This window comes from Pteronotus mesoamericanus, unplaced genomic scaffold, assembly GCF_021234165.1.
Source record: "Pteronotus mesoamericanus isolate MK-2021 breed Mesoamerican mustached bat unplaced genomic scaffold, CSHL_Meso_final scaffold_507, whole genome shotgun sequence".
Lineage (NCBI taxonomy): Eukaryota > Metazoa > Chordata > Mammalia > Chiroptera > Mormoopidae > Pteronotus > Pteronotus mesoamericanus.
In genome coordinates this window covers 10,015,865-10,037,359 of record NW_026555319.1, presented here as the reverse complement: position 1 = coordinate 10,037,359, position 21,495 = coordinate 10,015,865, and the positions used below count along the sequence as shown (strand labels likewise).

Sequence of the window (21,495 nt, the reverse complement as noted above, 5' to 3'; positions counted from 1 at the left end):
CCCCGGAGGGGGCCATCACAGGAACTCGGCACAAGCACATGTCAACAGGGGCTGCCGGCTGTGGCTGCTGAGGTCTTCCCAGAGACAGGGAGGCAGGCCCGCAGGTTCTGCAGGAGAGAGGGGAAGAATTCCAAGGCAGCCTCTTTCCTGAGGCCTGGAGGCAAATCCACTCCTGAAGAGATGAATGACTTTGGGGATTGTGGGGCTTGTTTTCAGAAATCCAAGTAGCAGCTTAAGAGAGCTGCTGAGGTTCTGACCATGGGAAAACCGAGGCCCTGTAAAGCCAACTATCTTGACCAAGGTTTTATAGCTTGTAAGTGGCAGACCTGGGATTCTAACCCAGGTTGACAATAAAGGCAGTTGTTTTCCTGACACATAGGTCCTTCATGCATTCATTCATTCCACAACTATTTATTGAGTCACTGCTCCGTCTAGGCCTTCTTGATTTAGCCTCTCCATCCCCTGCTCCTACTGAACACAGATATCCCTTGGCAGGGGGTGGGGGATGGTCTTGCATTTTTTGTTAATTATCTCAGTTATTTATTTTGCTAATATAGACACCACCTTATGATCTTGCTCTCCTAGAGAAGGAATCAGTTCCCCAGTGACAGCTGCCTAATGAAGAAATATGAGGATATATTAAGAAATGGAATGGGGTAGGGAGAGTAGAAGCACCCAACCTCTAGGTGCTAGGGCTCCAGCTGATTCAAAAGCTGCCCACATACTTTAAACCAAACAGTTGGAAAGCAAGTGTTTTGGCAAATGCTGTCACCACTTCCAGGCTCATGTTATTATCACCCACATCTGCACTCCACCCTTCCAGTCCAGGCTGTAGGCGGGACGTCGGAGGGGAGGCATTGCTGAGATGGGCAGGGAGGAGCAGAATGCTCCACCCACATGACCCCTTTAAATAGATTTCAGAACCCTCAAGTACAGTTTTAAAGAGCTGTGTTGAAAAGGGCCTTCTGTCACCCATCCAAATGTGATGTGTGTTAGGGATTGTTGCCTTGTAAATGAGGTACAAGGTGTCACCTTTGTGACAGCCTTCTTTTCTCAACCCAGCATGATATCCTGGCTCCATTCCCAAGCCTAAGTGACCGTGGCAATTCATTATTATGACAACTTAAACCATGGTCCCAGACGTGGAACGCACCACGGGCGTGCCAACTGCCTATGTTTGGCAACTTTGCCAAGAACTTTACAACAATGCGTGATTGTATTTGATATGCTTTCCTTAATTCATTATGGATGGTGTGGGTTGGAGAGAAATTGAACTTTGAAAACGGATTGTATTGTTCAGAATGTATAAGCGCAGGGTTCAGGCGTCGAACTGAGGCGGACGTCGGGCAGGTTTCAGCGGCCTCAGGCAGGTTCAGACAGGGTGAGTGACCACGGGTTCCGGCGGGGTCCCGAGGCTGGGTCTGGCCTGGACTTGCCTGCTGTTTGGTAGAGCGGGCTGTGTCCTCAGCCCCAAGCCGACTTGACTCATTTGTACATCCTGCCTGAGCCTTGAAGGCATTTAAATTTGAAACCCCTGCTTTCAGGAAGTGGATTAAGAGACAAAAGTCTGCACAGCGGAGGCACTTCTTGGTGCCCTTGGCTGGTGTCTGGATGCCCATTTCATCACATTCATTCATTCGACAGCTGACAGACAGGTGTACTGGCACCTCCTCTGTGCCCTGGCGCTGGGTACCAGCGGAGGTGAGAACAATAATAATTAATGATGGTGACTACTCGCTTCAACTCTCATTTATTCTTATAACGACCCCCTGAAGTACACACTAGTATTGCCCCCCTTCTGTGGATGGGGACGCCGAGGCTCAGAGAGGCGAAGCAACTTGCCTATAGATGCACGGCTAGCGAGCCTCTGTTCTTACCCAGCACACATCGCTTCTCTCTGGCTGGACTGGTTCCCGGGGTTGCTTGCATAAGCTTTCAAGGATTTGCCTGGCTTTAAAATCTTGCTGCCCTCTGAGTCTCACCTGCTTTGCAGATCTGAGAACTACAGTGCAAGGCAAGTGTTTGTTAACCCAGTAACACTGGACCACTTCTCCCGCCCACCGAGGAATGCCATTTGTCAGCCCTCTGTTTGACATTTTCACCCCTTTCTGGACTTAAAGGGAGAGCATTCGGCTGTGCGCTGTAAATCTTTTTAACACCTTCCCCGTGCCTTTCCAAATATGGCGACTTCTCAGGCCTGGCTTTAGCGTCTGTTCCTCCAGCAGAAGCAAGAAAGGCCCCATATAAGGTCACGGTCGTGTAGTTTTCATATCCTTGTACAAACCTGCTGGCCCAGTTTTATCTCCCAACTCCCTGATTCCGCAGCCTCGGCGAGTTCTATCAGCCGAGAAGTCAGGTTGGTGTGTGCTGGGAGTTGACACATCGCCCTTCCCTAGTTCTTCCTCTGCCCTTGAAGAGAACAGGTTTTCTCTTTTCCTCTTTTTTTCTGTCTCCTCCCCGGATATTAATTAGGAAAAGCAAGAAAGAAGAAGAAAGAGGAAAAAGAATGGCAGAGTGATCAGGGTAACACCGCTAGAGGAGGAGGGGTAATTAGCACAGGTTGAATTTGGGATATGGAACATAAAATGGCAAGTAAGTGAGGTTAGTCGGGATGGAGGGACAGGTGCAGACCCGGCCACGTTAATTAAGCACAGGTGGTCTCCATGGAAACCCAAGTTGGGCACATTCATGAACTTGTGTTAATTACAGGGAAATCTTCGCACTGGAAAACGGTGCTTTGGCTGCCCTGATCTATTCTCACAAGTCAAGGCTTCAGCCACTGCTGATGACAAACTGAATTGCAGGTGGCTTCTCTCATGGTTGCAAACTCCTAAGCTCAGAAGTCTGAAGGGGTAATTTTTTAATGGTTGGTGAAGAGTAAGGCCCTATACATTACCCTCCCCACAACCCAGTCCATCCCATCCACATGATCCAGCAGCAGAAGGGTTAACAGCTGGTCCAGAGTCCCTGCCTAGTGATTGCTAAACCTTTTAATATCTTTCACTCATCCTCAGCTAGTACTAGACAGGAAAAGGGAGGCTCAGGCAACTAGCTCCAGTCTGTGCAGCTATAAAGTGGCAGATTTGAGGCCCTGACCAGTGGCTCAGCTGGTTGGGCATCGTTCTGCAAAGCGAAAGGTCACCAGGTTGATTCCTAGTCAGAGTACATGCCTGGGTTGTGGCTTTGCCTCAGGTCAGGTGCAAATGAGAGATCTATGTTTCTCTCCCTGACCTTCTCCCTCCCTTCCTTTCTTCCTAAAAATAGATAAATACAATCTTTAAAAGAATAAAGTAGCAGATTTGGGGTTTGAACCTAGGCAGTCTTGCTAAGTTTTTTCCTCCTCCCCCAACCCCTCTTCCTCTTCTGTTTCCTTCTCCTCCTTCCCCATCCTTATTGTGATGTACCATACGATTCACATACCGTCTGATTCATCCATTTAAAGTGTACAATTCAGTGGTTTTTAGTATATTCACAGATATGTGCAACGATCACCACAGTCAATTTTAGAACATTGTCACTAGCTCAGAAAGAAACTCCTTAGATAATAGCCCATTATCCTACAGTCTCCCAGCCCCTGGAATCTACTATTCTTTCTGTCTCTATAGATTTGCCTATTCTGGACATTTCATATAAGTAGAATGATACAAAATGTGTCCTTTTGTGTCTGGCTTCTTTCACTGAGCAGACTGTTTTCAAGGTTCATCCATGTTGTAGCATGTATTGGAACTTCATTCCTTTTCATGGTCAAGTAATATTCTTTCACATGGATATGTCACATCTTGTTTATCCACTTGTCAGCCGATGGACATTTGGGCAGAGCCCACATGTTGACCTCTATGTCAGTTGACCTCTACTGAAGGCCACCGTTAAGGGCAAACCAGGCACTCAGACTGGTTCTGCTTCCTTAGCTCACAAATGCTGAAATGGATCACTTGTTCTGTATTGTTGAAGAAACACGTGCAGTTCCGACATAGCAGGCACAGAGTGACAGGGACTCCAGGGCTGTACATTGTGGGGATGATCAGGTAGAAAAGGGGAGCTATGAGCACCATGGGGGAACCAGGGAAAGAAGAAGACTTGAGGGCTCTTCCTGGAGAGGCAGGAGGCTCTTGTGCAAGAGGGAAGGGGTGCACTTACTTGAAGCTTCTTAACCTCTTTGCACCCCTTTCTTTGTATATAATAAAGAGCTGATAACAGTACTTACCCTTCAGGGCTGTTGGGAGGCAAAATGAGTTTATTTTTTGTACAAGCGGGTAGACTAGTGCCTGGCCCATAGTGAGCATAGTAGGAGCATTTGCTCTTACTTTTATTATTACCTAGGGGACGTCTCCTCGGCGGCTCACCTTGATCCCACAGGGACATGGAGGTGGGTCCCTGAAGACTATATTTGGCTAAGAGACCCTCACTGCCCCACTGTCTTTGCTCTGGGCCACAGTCTCTGCTAATTAACTTCATATTCTCTGAAGCAGTGAGCAGAGAACGCTGCCTGAGCAACGGAAACGTCACCGGGAGCGTTGGTATTTGGATGTGATCGGTTCCCTTTTATGGGGATGTTAAGATTCCTTCTGACTCCTCAGAGTTCCTTGTGGAGCGCCCCCTCTCCCACCCCACCCCCCACATCCGCAGTCCCCAGAGCACAGTTCTCTGTCTGCACGGGAGTGGGATTTCTCGGGACCTCCAGCTGCTGGAGGGTTTGTCATCCTGTGCCCCACCCTGTCACTGCCCTGATCCCTCTGCCTGAGGAGGTGGGGATGCAGGACAGAGCAAAGGTTAAAATGAAGGGCTTCCTTGACCAAGTCACTGAACCCTTTTGTCCTCAGTTTTCTTATCTCTATAAAGGGGATAATAAGATTGCCCCCCGCCTTCTGTGGGTGTTGGAGGATGAAATGAGTTCATGGGACGCATCTCAGTGTAGTCAGCCTATCATATCAGCATCTTAGCTGTTAACTGTTGCTACAAGACCAGAACCCCTGGTGGGAGGCCTGGGTCTTTGAAACATTTTGATCGCAGCCCCAGTGCCCTAAGCAGACGAGGGTGCCTGCAACTTGGGAGTGTACCAGAGAGACCGTCCCTGATCACCATTGGCTGCTAGGCGCCTGCCTGTGTGTTTCCCATCAAAGTGCGCCTCTGCTGGTATTCTGATCACATCCCCCAGTTAACACCATGTATTTCTCTGTAAAGGGGAACCAATTACATGCAGATAACATCAAATATGAAAGCACCCTGCGATGCTTGCATTGTTCAGGCAGCGTTCCCTGCTCGCTGCTTCTGAGGACAGGGAGTTAATTGGCCCTGCTATTTATCTCACTTCGGTCAACTGATAGGCCCCCTCTGCCCTGCAGTGTGTTAACACCTCTTAGTATTTCTCTGATCCCACTTTCTTCAGGCTCCTGCCTCTGACCACAAAACACACACAACACGCACAAAATCTACATTTCTATATTGCAGCGTTGTGAGGGCAGAGTGGATAGGATTTGACCAATGTAGAAGCGATGTCTCTTTATGTTTTTAAGCAATTGAGGAAATACAAACAATATGTGAAAGCGCTTCCTTTTCTTTGACATTTATTCATTAATAAGTAGGTATATATTTTTAAATGTTCATACATGCCAGGGACGTGTTGATCCTTCTCTCATCTGTCCCTTTCTCTCCATGGCCCCTGAAATCAGTCTAACCAGGGTGGCCTCGGGTCAGGGAGGAAGCTTGAGCTCAGGAGCCAGACAGGTCTGGGTTCAGATCGTCACTCACCACTGATGCTGCCACCTGGGACAAATTACCCCACCCCCTTGAAGCCCAGCCTCTTCACTGGTAAATGGAGCTTAGTATACTTCTCATAGTTTTTCTGAGGATTAAGTGAAATAATCTTGTTTTAGAATGTCTATCATGTCTCTCTCACTGTGGATTTTCAACGATGTACTAATTTTTGCCTGCCTTCCATGTCTGCTGAGTTTTCTGTTCTACCCTGGAGCCAGGCTCAGTCTTCACTTTGTTCACTCCCAGGCAGCCTTGATTCTCATCGCCGGTGCTCCTCCAGGGAGCTTTCCCCAAAGCCCTGGACGGTCCTGCTGTTTGTTCCCGTGACAGCCTGCGCAGGCCTTTCTGCAACACTTATCATGCTTGAAATTTCTCATCCAACACGGATCTCCCGCTCTAGGGCTTACACAAGTGCGGGGACTGGCGCTGTTCACCACGACGTATGTCAACTACAAGATGCGCCAGCAAACGTCTCAGAGAAGTCCCAATATTAAAAAGAAGGGAAAATTGGAACCAACCCAAAAGTCCATCCCCAGGTGAATGGATCAGCTTTGTTATATACATATGATAGAATGCAATTCAACATAAAAGGGGACCATGCTGTATACCCAACAACATGGATGAGTCTCAAAAACATGCTGCATGGAAGAAGCCAGAGACAGGAGAGTATATCCGCTAGGATTCCATTTACAGGTTTCTCTGTAACTCTAGGTGATGGACCCTCATCTTCAGAGTTTCTCAGAACTGGGGAATCTCTTTGTGTGCATTGCTCTGCCTCCTGAACCCTGAAATCTACCTGTGTGTGAAAACAAAGACAATGCCCAGGTGCTTTGTGATGCTGGTTGAATCGGTAGCAACAGCACACTGGTCAAAGCAAGCTTCCCACACAGCTGTGCCGGTTCTGCCTTGAATGCACTGGGCCTTTGTGGCATCTATTTTTTTTTATTTTTTATTCATTTGAAGCCACTACGGTGCTTTGTTGAGAACCAGGCTTTGCAAAATGAAGTTGTTAACTGCAATGCTCTTGCCTCGTCTCTATTAATGAATCGTAACTGGCTATCAAGTTCGTTATCAAAACAAACCCCCCCATTTGCCTGAAGCCCTATTCTGCATGTGTGGCTGGAAAGAAAGCCTCCCTTTTCTTTGTTAAAGCAGAAAAGCGAGCCTTCAGAAAAATGGCAATTTATGCTGAAAAACCCCAACACACCCTTAAAAGAAGCTGCATGAATTGCTGTCCTGTCTGTCATTTACATCTGGAGACAGCCTCGTGCTTGTCTGCTTTTGGTTTAAAACATTACCTGGGCCACTCTGTTATCAATCCTAACGACCTATTTACCTGAAGTACAAAATTACAGAACAGGCTCTGTTGCTATCCAGGACAGACGAAAGAACTCGGATGATACCACATGTCTTCGGGATTGGATGGCTGAGCAACTGGTCTGAAAGGCTGTCTAGGGTGTTTGCTTTCTCTTGTGAAAACAAACCTTCCTCTCTTCCTTCCTCTCCACCTTCTTCTCTTCCCCCCATTCCCTCACCTTCCCTCCCTCCCCCTCCCATCCTACGTCTTACTCTCCCATCTTCCCCCCTCCTCCTCCCTGCCTCTCCACCCCTCCCCTTTGTATTATGACACTTAATATTTGTTACCTCTTCCTATCCTTCCTTTTAGCTTCTTTAATTATTATAACAATTCCATCCGCTGAACTCTCAGTAAATGGTAGGATAATGAGACAGACTAACAGGTATGGGCTGAGGAGTCAAGATTCCATAGGCATCAAACTTCAGGTAGCTCTAAGAGAAGGGGCCCCCCAATTCTTACCACTTTAGGAATATACAGTTGTTCATATGGAAAAAGACAAAATACAGATAAATAATATAATAATTAGTAAGTAATAATACAAGAATAAACTGTGACCCTACTGTTGCCCACCGTGTGTGTGTGTGTGTGTGTGTGTGTAGAGGGAGAGAGGGATTTGTGAAGCCATTTCTTTAACAATAGCTGCTGGGATGCTTGGAACCCTGACCCCACAGGGAAAGGATGCTTCATCCCTCACTTCAGACCAGATTAGAGAGAGGCCTCCTCGGTGGGGCTGCTCAAGAACTTAAAATGTGGTCCTTGCAGCTGAGGGACTGGAGGGCTGGGCTCTGACCCCTCCTGGACAACCCAGAGGACAGAGGGAGGCTGGGCAGTGCTTCTGGGGCAGGGCAGAGAGAAGGAGACTAGCTGGTGCCTGTTTACAGTGGTGCGTCAATGGTGTGTGGAGCCTGGGAACAAGCTGTGACTCCCAAGGCAGGAATATCAGCTGGGATTCCCCCACGAGAGGCCTGGAAGATCCCAGTGTTGGGTGGACTACTGGTAAGCCAGAATCCGAAAGATGGTGTGTATAGAGCTGGAACAGATTGGAAGGCTGTATGGGAAGCTTCCAAAGAACCCACACAAGTGCCTGCAGGAGAAATAAGTACCAGGGATGTAACGTAGAACATGATGTCTACAGTGAACACTGATGAGTGATACATAGGAAAGTTGTTAAGAGAGTAAATCTTCAGAGTTCTCAATGAAAGGGAAGTTTTTTTCCTTTTTATTGTATCTATATGAGATGATAGATGCTAACTAAACTTATTGCAGTAATCATTTCCCAATATATGTAAGTCAAACCATTACGCTCTATACCTTAAATGTATACAATGTATATGTCTCTTATATCTCAATAAAACGGGAACGTGTTTAAAAATAAAAATGAAATCAATATTGAAGGAGGGCTGGTGACCTCACAGAAAGTAAAAATGTGTCTACAAGAGAAAGAACCATCTTTAGACATCTGCTGGTCTGGGGTAATAGAGACATTGTGTGACAGTACCAGTAAAAACCTACCTGGGCCCCTTATTGTCCCTTCAGGCAACTGGTTAGAAAGCCGAGGGGAGGGAGACGTGCCCCATACTGTCCCCCACCCCCTGTGGTAGGTGGCCTGCGTGAAGCTATCCTTAAGAGGCAGGAGAGAGAGCACACTCTTCTCCTTGAGGAAGGTCGAAGTGCTGCTTCCTATATTATAATATCTGGAATCAATGCTTTCCATTTCTGCATCACGACTCTGTCTTGTGACTTAAAGAGACTGAGACTTGCTGCCACCCAAGCAGAGACACTGGGTACTGCTTTTCTTAGCAGGGGCCAGAGGAAAGGCTCCCCCACTGAAATTATTTGAAGGGAGCAATGAGAGGCCAAGATAAGTTCATGTTTTGATTGGATCCCAGGCTTCATTCAATGAACAGGTTACTTTTGTGGCTGTGAACACTGCAGGCGACAGAACAGAAGCTTCGTGAGGTTTTCGGCAGCGGGCTGGAGAGGATTGAGGGCAAAGTGGAATGTGTGGCAGTTTCTGACTTCAGGGACTTCTGGGCTGAGTGGAGTGTCCTTGAAACAACCCCTGGACTTTGACCTTGGGAAGCGAGGACAAACTGGAAGTCAGTCGACTATGGGATGTAGTAAGGATTTTCTTTCCCTTCTTCAGAGCCCCTCAAAGTAGGTGGTTGTTCTTCCTTATGCTCTTCCTTTGGGAGTGGGGGATATATTTTCCCTCAATCCACCAGCCTGGGAAAAAGTCAGGCTTGCTTTGTTAAGTAATACGTAACGGTTAAAAATGGGGACCTTGCAGGCTGACCCAACTTAGGTTCAAAGCCAGATGATCTGCAACTAGCTGTGGGACTCCAGGCAAGTTGTTCAGTTTCTCTTAGCCTCAGTTTTCTCACCTGCAAAACGGGGTTAATAGTACCCATCTCTTAGCATTGTAGAGTGAATGGTTTTGGATGATTCATATAAGGGCACATGGCACATACTAAGGACTCAGTAATACCAGTTATTTTTATTATCATCATGAGCCATTTATATATTTATAATGTGCCATGTAGTTAATTTAAAAACATCCGCATCTTTTTTTAACCTCATGGAGGACACCAAAACATCCTTCATTTTGCTGTCCCCAGCAAATTAACTTCGAGAGAATGACTATTCATGAGGAGAGAGATATTTTTCTCAATATTACACCCTCTTTTTTTAGGGAAAAAACCAATGTTGGCATTACACATGACAGAACATGGGGGGTGTACATGTAACACTAAAAGGTGGAATAACAATCATAAATCAACCTCAGTTACTATTCTGAGTCCTGTCTTCCCGGATATTATCTTTAATCTTCACAAGATTCACTTGCAGGTGAGAAAACTCAGCATCAGACAAGGGGAGCAGAGAGGCTGAGGAGCAGCAGCAGGACCCTGGAGCGACCCGCGGCCCAGGCCCTCAGTCAGCCCGCCCTGATGCGAGTCTGTCTGGGCAGCCCAGAAAACTCCAGGATTACCTTTTATTGAGGCGGTTTAAATCCCAAGCCCTGGCGCTGCAGGGAGAGGGATACTTACTGGTTTGGGGTAAAAAAGGGGAAAGGCGAGGGGGCTAATTGGGGTTACGGAATGGTCCAGGCCGCGTACCGGTCTCTTGTGCACCTTGACGCGCGCTCCCCGGCGCCTGTGGTTTTTCCTTCCCCTTGGAGGATGCCAGATTCACACCCTCTCCCATCCCTCGCTACCTGTCCATAAGATTCACTTCCTGCATGTTCATAAAAGACCTCTTTTAAAAGGTCTAGAAATACCAGGAGCAGTTTGATTAGTAGAGGATAAGATCAGCAATAGCAATAGCAACATAGGCACAGTCGTGTGCTAATTGCCTTTTGGGCATTTTCTTCAAGGGCTCTTAGAAATGCAACATTTTCGTCATGTTACCCTTTTGGCTGCCTTCTCCTGAATGCATAAAAAATGAGCAGCATGGGAATTATCATCACTGGAAATGTCAGCATTTAAATGCTGTAATCTTGATATTTGGGCGCCAATGGCTTCCCTCCCTAAGTGGAAATAGGGAGAGATAACATTTAATGAGCACTTACTATGTGCCAGGGGCTGCTCTTGGCATTATCTCAGTGATCCTCCCAACAGCCCTTTGAACCGTATGGGAGACAAGGAAACTGAGGCACAGAGAGTAACTTGTCCAAGGTCGCATACATAGTAGGTTTTGGGATGGTATTCATATTTAGGGAGCATCCATCATGTACTGGGGATATACCTGTGATTAAAACACTTGTGGCTCTTGTCCAAATGGAATTTACAGTCAACTGAGGAATGTGCCGTTGCCCCACTCCATACATAGAGACGTCCTCTTTCCTGAGAATAACCACTAGAGAACAATGAACTTCCACCCAGTGCCAGGCACTGTGCTAGGCTCTGGGGATCGAGTCTGGAGCAAGGCATGATGGTCCTCTCCCCCAGGGAGCACCGAGTCCAGCGGTGGGATCAGAGTAAGAAATGTGCAATTATGATGCAGGGATTTTTTTTTTTTTAAAAGAAAATAAAAGGTACAGTGGGTCAGAGCCTGGATTCAGACTACATCCATTTAACTAGCTATTTGTCCAAATTACTGAACCCAATTAAGCTGTTTACGATTATCAACATTTCAGCCAGAAACTCATTCCTCATTAGCTGGGCCTGTCTTCTTCCCCATTTTATCTAGCAGGTCTTGGCAGTGTACTGACCCAGGATCAAAATATGCCTTTCTTAGAAATGTGACTTTGATTAGAAATGGCTTATAAATCTTCACTGAAATGAGCATAATTTAGAAAGATGACTCTAAGCCTTGTACAGAGGTTCCCCCACCCCCGCCCCATCCTTCACTGTGTTCCTCTTCCAGAAAAGCTCACTAGCACATTTTACCAAGAGCTTAAGAAGATCCAAACGTCCTTGTCTGAAGTCACGGGCACAGTCACATTCTTGTTTGCATTGCCTACAGCTAAAACTGTCAAATTTCCTTTTTCTGCCAGAGATTTTCAGAAAGACTCTTTAAAATCGCACCCACAGACTTGTCTATTGCCTCTTCTTACTTCAGTACCCCACGCTGATCCTAAGAGCATGTGGGGGTGTCTGACCTGCGGTCCACGGGCCACCTGCAGCCCACAATGGATGTGAACGTGGCCCAACACAAAATCATAAATTTACTTAAAACATTAGGAGATTTTTTTTTTTTGTGATTATGTGTCACAATGCATTTAATGTGTGGCCTAAGACAACTCTTCTTCTTCCAATGTGGCACAGAGACGCCCAAAGTTTGGACACCCCTGGAGAGGCTCTGACTAGTTAGTTGGTCCTGGATTCAAATCCCATCTCCATCACCTTCTTATCTGGGTTTCTCTGGGCAACTTAAAAAAAATCTCTGCCAGGACTCAGTGCCCTCAACTCTGTAAACAGGGGTAATGATAGCTTCTGCCCCATAGGATGGAGGAGGTGGTTTTCATACATATGTAAAACCTGAGGCACAACAGATGCTTGAGAAGTGGTGGCCGTTATTTGGTGGCTAGAGTTACAGGGCCAGGCGGGAGCCCCACAGTTTCCTGGTTAGAGTCCCTGGCTAGTCTCTGGAAGCGTCTTATCATGGAAAAGGAGAGAGAGAGAGAGACAGAGACACACACACACACAGAGAGAGAGAGAGAGAGAGAGAGAGAGAGAGAGAGAGAGAGAGAACATTTTAAAAGAAAGTAGGTGAAGGGCATGGCATAGTCAAAAATGAGTTTGGCTTCTGAGTGGACCCAGTAATGAGAGACGAGGCTTGAAAAGTTGGCAGGGACCCGATCATGCAGAGCCTTTGAACCTCGTGAAAGACATTAATCTTCATTTTGAGGGCAATGGAGGGCCGGTTAATTGTTTTAACCAGAGGAATGACAATATCATACATGCACTGAAAGAGAATGGGTTGGAAGAAGGTCAGATTGAAGATAAAGCGGGCAGTTAGGGGGCGGGTAGAATAGTCCAGGACAGAGATGACAGTGCCCTGGACCAGGTGCCCAATGTCACTACCTTGGGGAGGGAGGCAATGTCCATAGAACAGCCACCCTGGGGCAGCTGATTGGACATAAGGGGTGACAGAGAAGGTAAGGCCCAGAGGAAGTTCAGGTTTCTGCCTGAACATTTGGGTCCACAACAGCATTATTTATCTATATGGGGAATGTTTCACCATCAGATACGCATCCAACTTGGGGAAGGTATTCAGGACTTCAGTAGCCCTCTACTGCTGTGGGTCTCCTCCGGGATGATTTTGCCCCCAGGGAACATTTGGCAACGTCTGGACACATTTTTAGTTGTCACAGCTGGAGATGCTACTGGCATCCAGTGGGTAGAGAGGATGCTGCTCAACACTGTACATGCGCAGGACAGCCCGCCAGCCCCAAAGGCAACAGTGCCAAGGCTGAGAAGCCCTACTCTGCTGAAATGCAAAGCCTTGAAAGAAGCAACACATCAGACCTTCCTGGTTATTGAAAGCTTTAGGGGGAATTCATGGAGCAAAATCCTCCCCAATTTGACAACCCCATGGGATAGAAAAACTTAGGCAACTTTGTGCACGGAGAGAAAGGGTAGTAAAAGATACCCTTTTTTTTTTTTCAAAGAGCTGGAGCTCTGTGGGGGAGAGTTTGTCAGTCAGGGTACCAAGAAAGAACTTGTTTCTTGCAGGAGAATAGTAATATGTCCCTATCCCTGATGATTAGAAAATATGTTTCAGATTTGGTGTAGTGTGTTATTGATAATGAGACAAGTCTATATCCAGCCAATGTTGAAGATTCAGATTAGAAGGCTTCACTGTACATTTCTTCCCATGATAGAATTTATGTAACACATATTTTCTTATACACACACACACACACACACACACACACACACAAATAATAGAATTTCCATAACTCCTATATATTCTTTGCCTTTCTTTGTGGTCCTTCCTATTTGCCATATTGATCCATAGTTATTTATGAATTTTCTCCAATGGAATTGTGGATTCCTTAGGAGAAGACCGTGGGTCTGGTCCATCTTAGTGCCCCCCCGCCCAACATCCCTCATGCCACAGATGTCTTAGGTCCTGAGAATGACCGCTAGAGAACACTGAACTTCTACCACGGGTCAGGCACGGTGCTAGGCTCTGGGGATAGAATCACGGACGAGGCATGATGGTCCTCTCCCCCAGGGAGCACCAAGTCTAGTGGCAAGATCAAGCAAGGAACTGGGCGGCCACGATGCAGGGTAATTATAGACCTCAGAAGGTGACCCTGACCATGTACCATGCTGCAATGGGCATTATTTTCTGCCATTTCTGCCACTGAGCTACAGTCCACCAGGGGCCCCTTGAATCCCCTGACAACCCTGAACCCATCCCAGAGACCATCACAGCTCTATAACCTTCCCACTTTGTGAAACTCAGGGACCCCCAGGCACTTCCAGGCTTGCAGATCATGAGACACAGCTAATTTTCAAGTTATTAAATAAAACTACCAATCGCATAAATTCCAATTTAGGTAGAAATATATTAGATCAAAATTGAGCCCTGTAAGAAATTTGCTTAGCAGAGTTTGAGAAAAACAGGAATTTAGGAGGGAAAATGCCACCATGTCGTGATAGAAGGTATCCCATTACCAGTGATGATGGTTTTGAATTTAGCTGTCAGAAAGATCTCCGAGAAAAATATGTTGGCTTATTCAGTCGAAGGAGGGTTTAATTGGCTTCCGTCAGATTTTATGGAAGTGCTACTTGCCACTGAAACCCACGTGGATCCCGCAGCTTTTGAATTTACAATAACAGCTGATGGCTGAGTCTTTGGAGTCTGCAGAAATGCTGGAAGGGGTCAAGAACAGGTCTCTTCCTATACTTGTGCAAAAGCTCATCTAACCAGAGTTGCTTCAAGCCCCACCCCCCGAGCGGTGGAAACAGATGGAGGTCATAGGAATAAAGATGGTACACATCCCATGGTCTCAGCCCTTTCTTCATGTTATGTCCTGTAAATATATTCTTTTCAGAGTTTTCAGGAGGGGGGGGGGTGTTCCATATGATTGTCTTTGTTCACATCAGTATCTCCAGCACCTAAAATCATGCTTGGCACATTCTTAGAGTTCAGTAAACACAGGATGGGGCAAAAGTAGGCTTACCGGTGTATGCAGAAGGGTTTATTCTTGTATTATTATTTATTATTATATTATTTTCCACATGAACAACTGTAAACCTACTTTTCCCTCCACCTTGTATTAGTTTAATGAATGAATGTTCCCACTGGGGGCCTCTATATTCTTCCCCCAGCCCACACAGCCTTCTGATGGATACTGTGCTGTTTTTTAAATTGCCGCTATGGAGAAATGCTCTTGAGGTTCCGAAGCAGTTGTTGTGTATGGTAGGGGATGTCTCTCTTTTATAGGTTACTCCCTGTCTGTGTATTGTTTGGGACCCCCAATGTCTGAATTTGAGTGAAATCATTTGTGCCAAGTCACTGCTGACTAGTCAATCTGATGCTCATCCTCAGTACCATCACTTCTCGCCCTTGTCACTGCTTTCCAGTCATGTTAGAGACACACTTTCCTGGCCATTCTTATAGTTAGCAAAGGTGACACTATTCTGGCAAGTGAGACATAATAGAAAACATGCTGCAAAGGTTTCTCAAAAGCCACGTTTGCTTCATAAAAGAAATAAACACAGCTTTTACTCCTCACTTTTTCCTCTTTCTGCTGGAATGAGATTGTGATGGCTGGAGGTGGGGCAGCCACTCTGTGATCATGAGGGAACAAGCCCTGCCAATCCTGACGTCAGTGGGCTCCCGAACCAATGCCAGTAGGCATCCGCCTCCAGGCTTCTGATGTGAGAAAAAGAAGTCCATTTTGTTTTTGTCACTGCTTTTCAGTTTTTCTCTTGCAGCCAAAAATGATGCTAACTTATACACCGCGTGTTCCTTTTTTCTCACTTCCTCGTGTATTAAAATATGAGTAATGGGACTGGGCTGAGAGTTAAATCCAGAGGACTCCCATCATGCTCAGGGGCACCCCCTTCTGACAGCTCAGGTTGTGAACTGGGTCGAGCATTTCTGCCATCAGGTGAACCCTCTCCTGCCAGCCATGTCATCCTTCACGCGAATGTACTCTCATACTAGTTCTAAAAAGCATCCCGAGAGCTGGGTCTTCCCAGTGATGGACCTTCCTCTTGTGTGACTTTACAGTTAATACTCAGCTTCCAGCAGACTGCACATCTGGGCTTGACTGTGTCTTCAAAATGGAGTCGGTGGCACTGATATCCAGTCAGGGGAGAGAGAGGAGCAGAAGTAGTAATAATAACCACTGTCAATACTTATTGTGGGGTAACAGTGTGCCGAGTATCATGCTCAGTATTTCACAGGCATTATTTTCTGTAATCCTTCCAAAACATCTAAGTTGTAGAGCCTATTATTGTTCAACCCATTTCACAGAACCTCCTTTAGAGAGTGACAAAGGGGGTTTTTGAACCCAGCTTTGTCTGACTTCAAAGGCGGGGCTCCTGTGTAGTCACTAAGCTTACCTCACATCAACTGGACTCTTTGCTGTGCTGCTTCTTCTGCCCCCTCCCCTACTCTCGCTTGCCCACGTGGCCCAGCTGCCTCTCTGCAGTGGAAACTGGGAGCTTGTTTCATTCTGTCCCCCGTAAAGAAAGTGCCTATTGCTCTTCCTGTGCTGGGAGGTTATGAACATGAGCCTGCCTGCATCCTGACCTACCACGGAGGAGAGCCCTGACTGTCGAATGGGCCTGCAGTTAGACGCGGCAAGATTTGCCTAGGCAAGCATTACCAGCCCAAAGCATGAGGGCTGAAGAAAGAAACTTCGCAACAAACTGACTTCTGCAGCTGTGTCATGCTGGAACAATGGAGCCAGGAAAACCCCCTGGAGAGAGGACTCATCGCGATTTTCCTGGCCTAAGTAACCAGTGATATAAAAGTGAAGGTGCATCTGGCTGGGATTCTTCAGAAATGAATTTCTTTTGGTCGTTAGAATTCTGACCTCCCCCCGCCCCGCCCCAGGTAATCAGTGATTCAGTGCAGGGGGCGTGGGCTCGGTGATTAGAGGCCAGAGAAATCACTCAGTGCTGAGCCCACTTTGAACAAAGACCCGTGACTCACATGCCCACTTACCTCTTCAGGCCACAATTCTCCTGTCTGGACAAGGAGGAAAATCATTTCATGTTTGCAGTGGAAACAGACTATGCTGGGAGTCAAAGCTTCTTTGCGGGGAAATCTTTCTAAAAACTGTGAGTTCTCCTTTTCTGATGTTAGGCAGCCTGCCCGGCTGTACAGACTTTCTCTGAGTGTCACCATTTCTCCCGTGGGGCTGGGGGCCGGGCACGCTTAGGCCACGGCCTTCCTCCTCCTATCTAGAATTCTGCCTGATTTGCTCCCGTCTCTCCCAGCCTGCCAACTCACCTCTCAGTGGAGAGCCAGGCCCTGGGAGCTCTTTAAGCCTCAGTCTACCCAGAGCAAAAGGGTGTTAATAATACAGCTCTATCATAGGGTTGATGAAAAGCTCAAATAAAACATCATAATATATTCACACGGTGCCAGGCTGTTCCGAGAGCTTTACCCATATTAACTCGCGAATCCCCACAACACCCTGTGAAAGAGGATTATTTTTAGCTGTATTTCATCTATTCTAAGATGCACATTATCTTTTCGCATTTTAACACTCTGAAACTGGGGCACTTTTTTTTTTTTTTAATTGAAACAGATTATAGTTTAATCAGCAGCATTTTTTTTTTCTTAGTGGCACAAAGTAATTGTGACACACCTTGAAATGGAAGATGTTGTTAGATTGGATAAAATGTGGCGTGCTAGTTTCACACACGAGGAAACTGAGGCGCCCAGAGGAACTGATTTCTTCCAGGCCCCACAGTCTAGTTGAGAGGCAGGGTTGGGGCTAGAACCCATGTGGAGTGCTGAAGAATCTGCTCTTTTAATCGCTATGCTGGGGTATCAGCAAAGCGCTCGGCATGATTCCTGGCTGTCTTAGGATCTGCCCCAAATTAGAGGAGCTCCTTTTCTGTCTGGGTTTTTAGTGACAGCAAGACAGGAACTTCAGGCACTGAGAGACACAAGAGATAGAGCTTGTATAAAGTGTTCCGCACCTTTGTGTAATTTTTGCCAAATCTCATTTCTGCATTTTCAGAAATGCATTTCTAGAATATGGATGGGATATTCTTAGTGCCTCTCCTTTTTTTCTTTCACTTTTCCAAGGAAGAAAATGTGGGTCCATAGTATCTACACATGCCTGGGGGCCCCCACCCCCATGGTGATCCCATCAGACTTCCTTTGTGCCTCCTTGGGAAACAAAGGGAGAGGGGGCTGTGTAACAGGTTAGGGAGCCAGACAGAGCCCCACAGAAGGCTTCCTCAAGGGAAGACATTCAAACAGAGCATTTGTATATATTATTCATATTCCTGCCATTGAAAAAAAACTACACAAAGATGTTATTGGAGGCAGGGTGCCACTGTAACATCAGTTATGATCCCACAACTTCCATTTCTGGAGAAAGAAAGTGCCTGGCTCCAGAGGGCTTCGGATCTCAGCCTGGTGTTTTTCCCAAGTGTCACCTATTGTGCTAATTAACGCACGGTGGACTATTGTAGGTGACATTACCTTGCAGCCCAGTGTGGCCTCGGTTTCCTCCCTTGAGAAGCCAGATCTTTCCCTAGAACAATTCTCACTGGGCAGTTACTTGCCTGGCTGCCTGGCATTTGTTATTCTCTTTTCATATGTCATCCCCCCAACCCAAACATAAAAACTATTTGAAGCCAGTGACTGTGCCTCTCCTTTTTGTGTCCCTCATGGCGTGTGCCAACTATCACCAGCTTGATCAGCATGGCAAGGCAGGGAGGGCTTCAATTCTGGAGCCAGACAGAGTGCCGTTCAAGTCCCTGCCCAGTTCCTTTCTGGCAGGGTGTCCCTGGGTAAGGGACCTGTCCTCCCTGAACCTTGGTGTTGCCATCTCTCTTGTGAGGAGGTGACAGTTCACGGCGTGAAGTATTGTAGATGGTTCTGCAATATCACACCTAAAGACTTTTGCTCAGAACCTGGCACCTGGCGAATACTCAACACGCTCCAGCAGTCGTCACTGCCGTTACCACCACTGCAATTGTGACTCATTTGATTTGCACCAGAAGTCAGTCCTAGTCTCTACATATTTTCTTGTGGCTTGTCAGTTTCTAGTTAGCCTGGTTTTGGTTCATCAGTGCTGTACAATAGCTCAAAAAGTTGAAATTCCTAAAGGCCCTTCAGATGTGCACGAGGGCTTCCTGGAGGGTCTCCATTGCTTCCCTAGCACGGGGTGCGGGCGGCAGGCTTTCAATGAGTCTTCAGTGTCTGAGGCCTTAGTCTCTCCAACCGTTCCCTAGACACCTCCTCCCCTTCTCCTGACCTCCCTGAGTCCCACCTACCCTCGTCCCGAGGAACAGGTGTCATTCCAACCTCTGTGTCTTCCTCTACTTTCTTCTTCTCAAGCTGGAAAACTCTATTGCATTTACTTGAATACATGCCTTTTTCCTTCCACAAATTCTCTCTCTCTCTCTCTCTCTCTCTCACACACACACACATACACGAGACTGAGTTAGCTGTCCTGTGAATTCCCACAACACCCCTGATATGTCCCCAGCACACTATTAATTAACTTGCATTTAATTATTTGCTCATTACCTCTTTTTCTCCCTATCCCAAACATGCACGCTGTAGATTATGAAATCTTTAAAGGCAAAAACACATTGGGTGCAAGAACACATAGCAAGGGTTCAATAAATGTTTGCTGAATGAATAAAAACACAATATGACTAACATCTAGCAAGGGTGTCCAACCTGCAGCCCGCGGCCAGCATGCAGCTCAGGATGGCTATGAATGCCGCTCAACACAAAATTATAAATTTACTTAAAACATTATGAATTTTTTTGGTGATTATTATGTGTCGCAGTGTATTTAATGTGTGGCCCAAGACAACTCTTTTTCTTCCCATGTGGCCTAGAGACGCCAAAAGGTTGGACACCCCTGATTCTAGGGTGGGCTTATTATGTGTCAGGAGCCATTCGAGGAGCTTGGGCATATCACTCCGTCCTCACAACAATCCCATGGGGAGGCACTAGGACGCCCCCACTTTACAGATGGCAACACTGAAGCAGAGGAGCGCTGCAACTCGTCCAAGGTCACAGGACCGCTAAGAAGCAGATGCAGGGTTCAGAGCCAGGCCCTTTGAGTCCACTGCCCATGCTCGTGCGCCCACCTCTGCTGCCGAAGCAGCCACCTCGCTCTTCATCCTTTCCCTCATTCCCCTCCCGCCACCGCTGTACAGGGAAAGGTCAGTCCCAGAGGGAGCTGCTCTGGATGAAACCTGTCTCTGTGTGGCATTTTGAGATGAAAGGAGGCACATGAAGACTGTATCTTGTAGAGTGAGCTCACCATGAGCAGTGCAGAACGGCGTGTTAATCCTTAGAGACTGGAAGCTCAGGAACACTCGGGGCTCCGTGTAAGCAGGGCTGAATTTTAAGCTCTCTTTTGTGCACTGACTTCTCCCCAGGTGCCCCTTCCTGAACCACTGTGGAGCAGTGTGGCCTTTGGCCCTCTTCCCCACTGTTCACCTACCTTGGCCAGTCAATGGTGATAATCAGGGTTTGTGGGTACAATAACAGACACACTTAACAAAGACATAACTGGCCTACCCAGTCACGATCATTTAAAAACAAAAACACTTGGCCCGGGCCAGTGTGGCTCTGCTGGAGCGTTGTCCCATACACCAAAATGTTGGGGATTCAACCCCAGTCGGGGCACATACCTAGGCTGCGGGTTCAATCCTTGGTTGGGGCGCAAATGGGAGGCAACCAGTCGATGTTTCTCTCTCAGATCGTTGTTTCTCTCTCTCTCTCTCCCCCCCTCCCCCTTCTTCTTTCTCTAAAATCAATAAACATTTTTTAAAGTGCTAGAAACAAACACTTGACTCTGGTCCTTGGATCAACAACAGTATTTCATGTCGCTTACACACATTGTCAAGTGTTAGTATCACGCTAAACAATTTCCTTATCTTAATTCACTTGGTCCTCACACTGTTTCTGTACTCCACAGACACGGAAACAAAGGCTCGCAGATGTTAAGCATCATGTCTAATGTCAAGAACTGGTGAGTAGCAAAGTCAGGCTTCAACACCCAAAGTCTGGCATTTTGAACTCTCTCCATCAGAGAGGGGATATGCATGTACCTTGAGCCCAAAGGATCTCTGCAAATAATTTCTGCAACAGCAAACCTACAATCCATCTTAATTTCTTTCTGATGTTCTGTAGTGGCACTGCTGATGTACCCCATCATTTTGGAATTACTGGCTAACAGGATGGCCTAACGCACCATTCTGGCGGCTGTTTTCATTCTTTATGAGAAACCAACCCCTGACAGCCACAGGGATGTGCCTCGACACTTTAATTACACCACAGCTCTTCCCTCTTCCCTGTCCCTCGTTGGTCTGGGGGCTAATTCCTATTTCACTTGGTCTTGAAAACATGTTTGGTTTTGGCGGAAGGGAGGAGACTTACCTGTGATGAAAGTCCTGAGGCATAAAAGCCACAGAGGGACCCTGGGTTGGGGGAGCTGTGTGTCTTCTTGGTGGCTGCTGCCTTGGTCATCTTGGAAGTCCTTCAGGCTTAGCCTATGTCCCCAAGAGAAGAGTTTTTCCAGAATCTTCTACCTCAGCCACTGGTGTGAGAAGCTCCAACAATTTCACCTCGACTCTCGACCCAGGAGTAATGGAAAGCAAGTCATCGAAGTTTCCAACCAACAGGATAAGAAAGTCCAGCTGGGCTGGATGAGGAAAGCCTGAAATTATTCACTTTTTAGAAAGTTACAAACTTTCATGAGCTCTCCC

General features: G+C 46.8%; 1 protein-coding gene across 1 annotated transcript in view; it reads right to left on the bottom strand.

Annotated features, from left to right (window-relative positions):
- The window catches only part of CCDC60 (coiled-coil domain containing 60), a 126,127-nt gene extending 104,871 nt beyond the window's left edge, over positions 1–21,256 (bottom strand). The window contains exon 1 of the mRNA XM_054594162.1: positions 21,167–21,256. Coding sequence (XP_054450137.1) covers positions 21,167–21,256 — 90 coding nt within the window. The remainder of the gene's footprint in view (positions 1–21,166) is intronic.
- Positions 21,257–21,495: the final 239 nt, after the last annotated feature.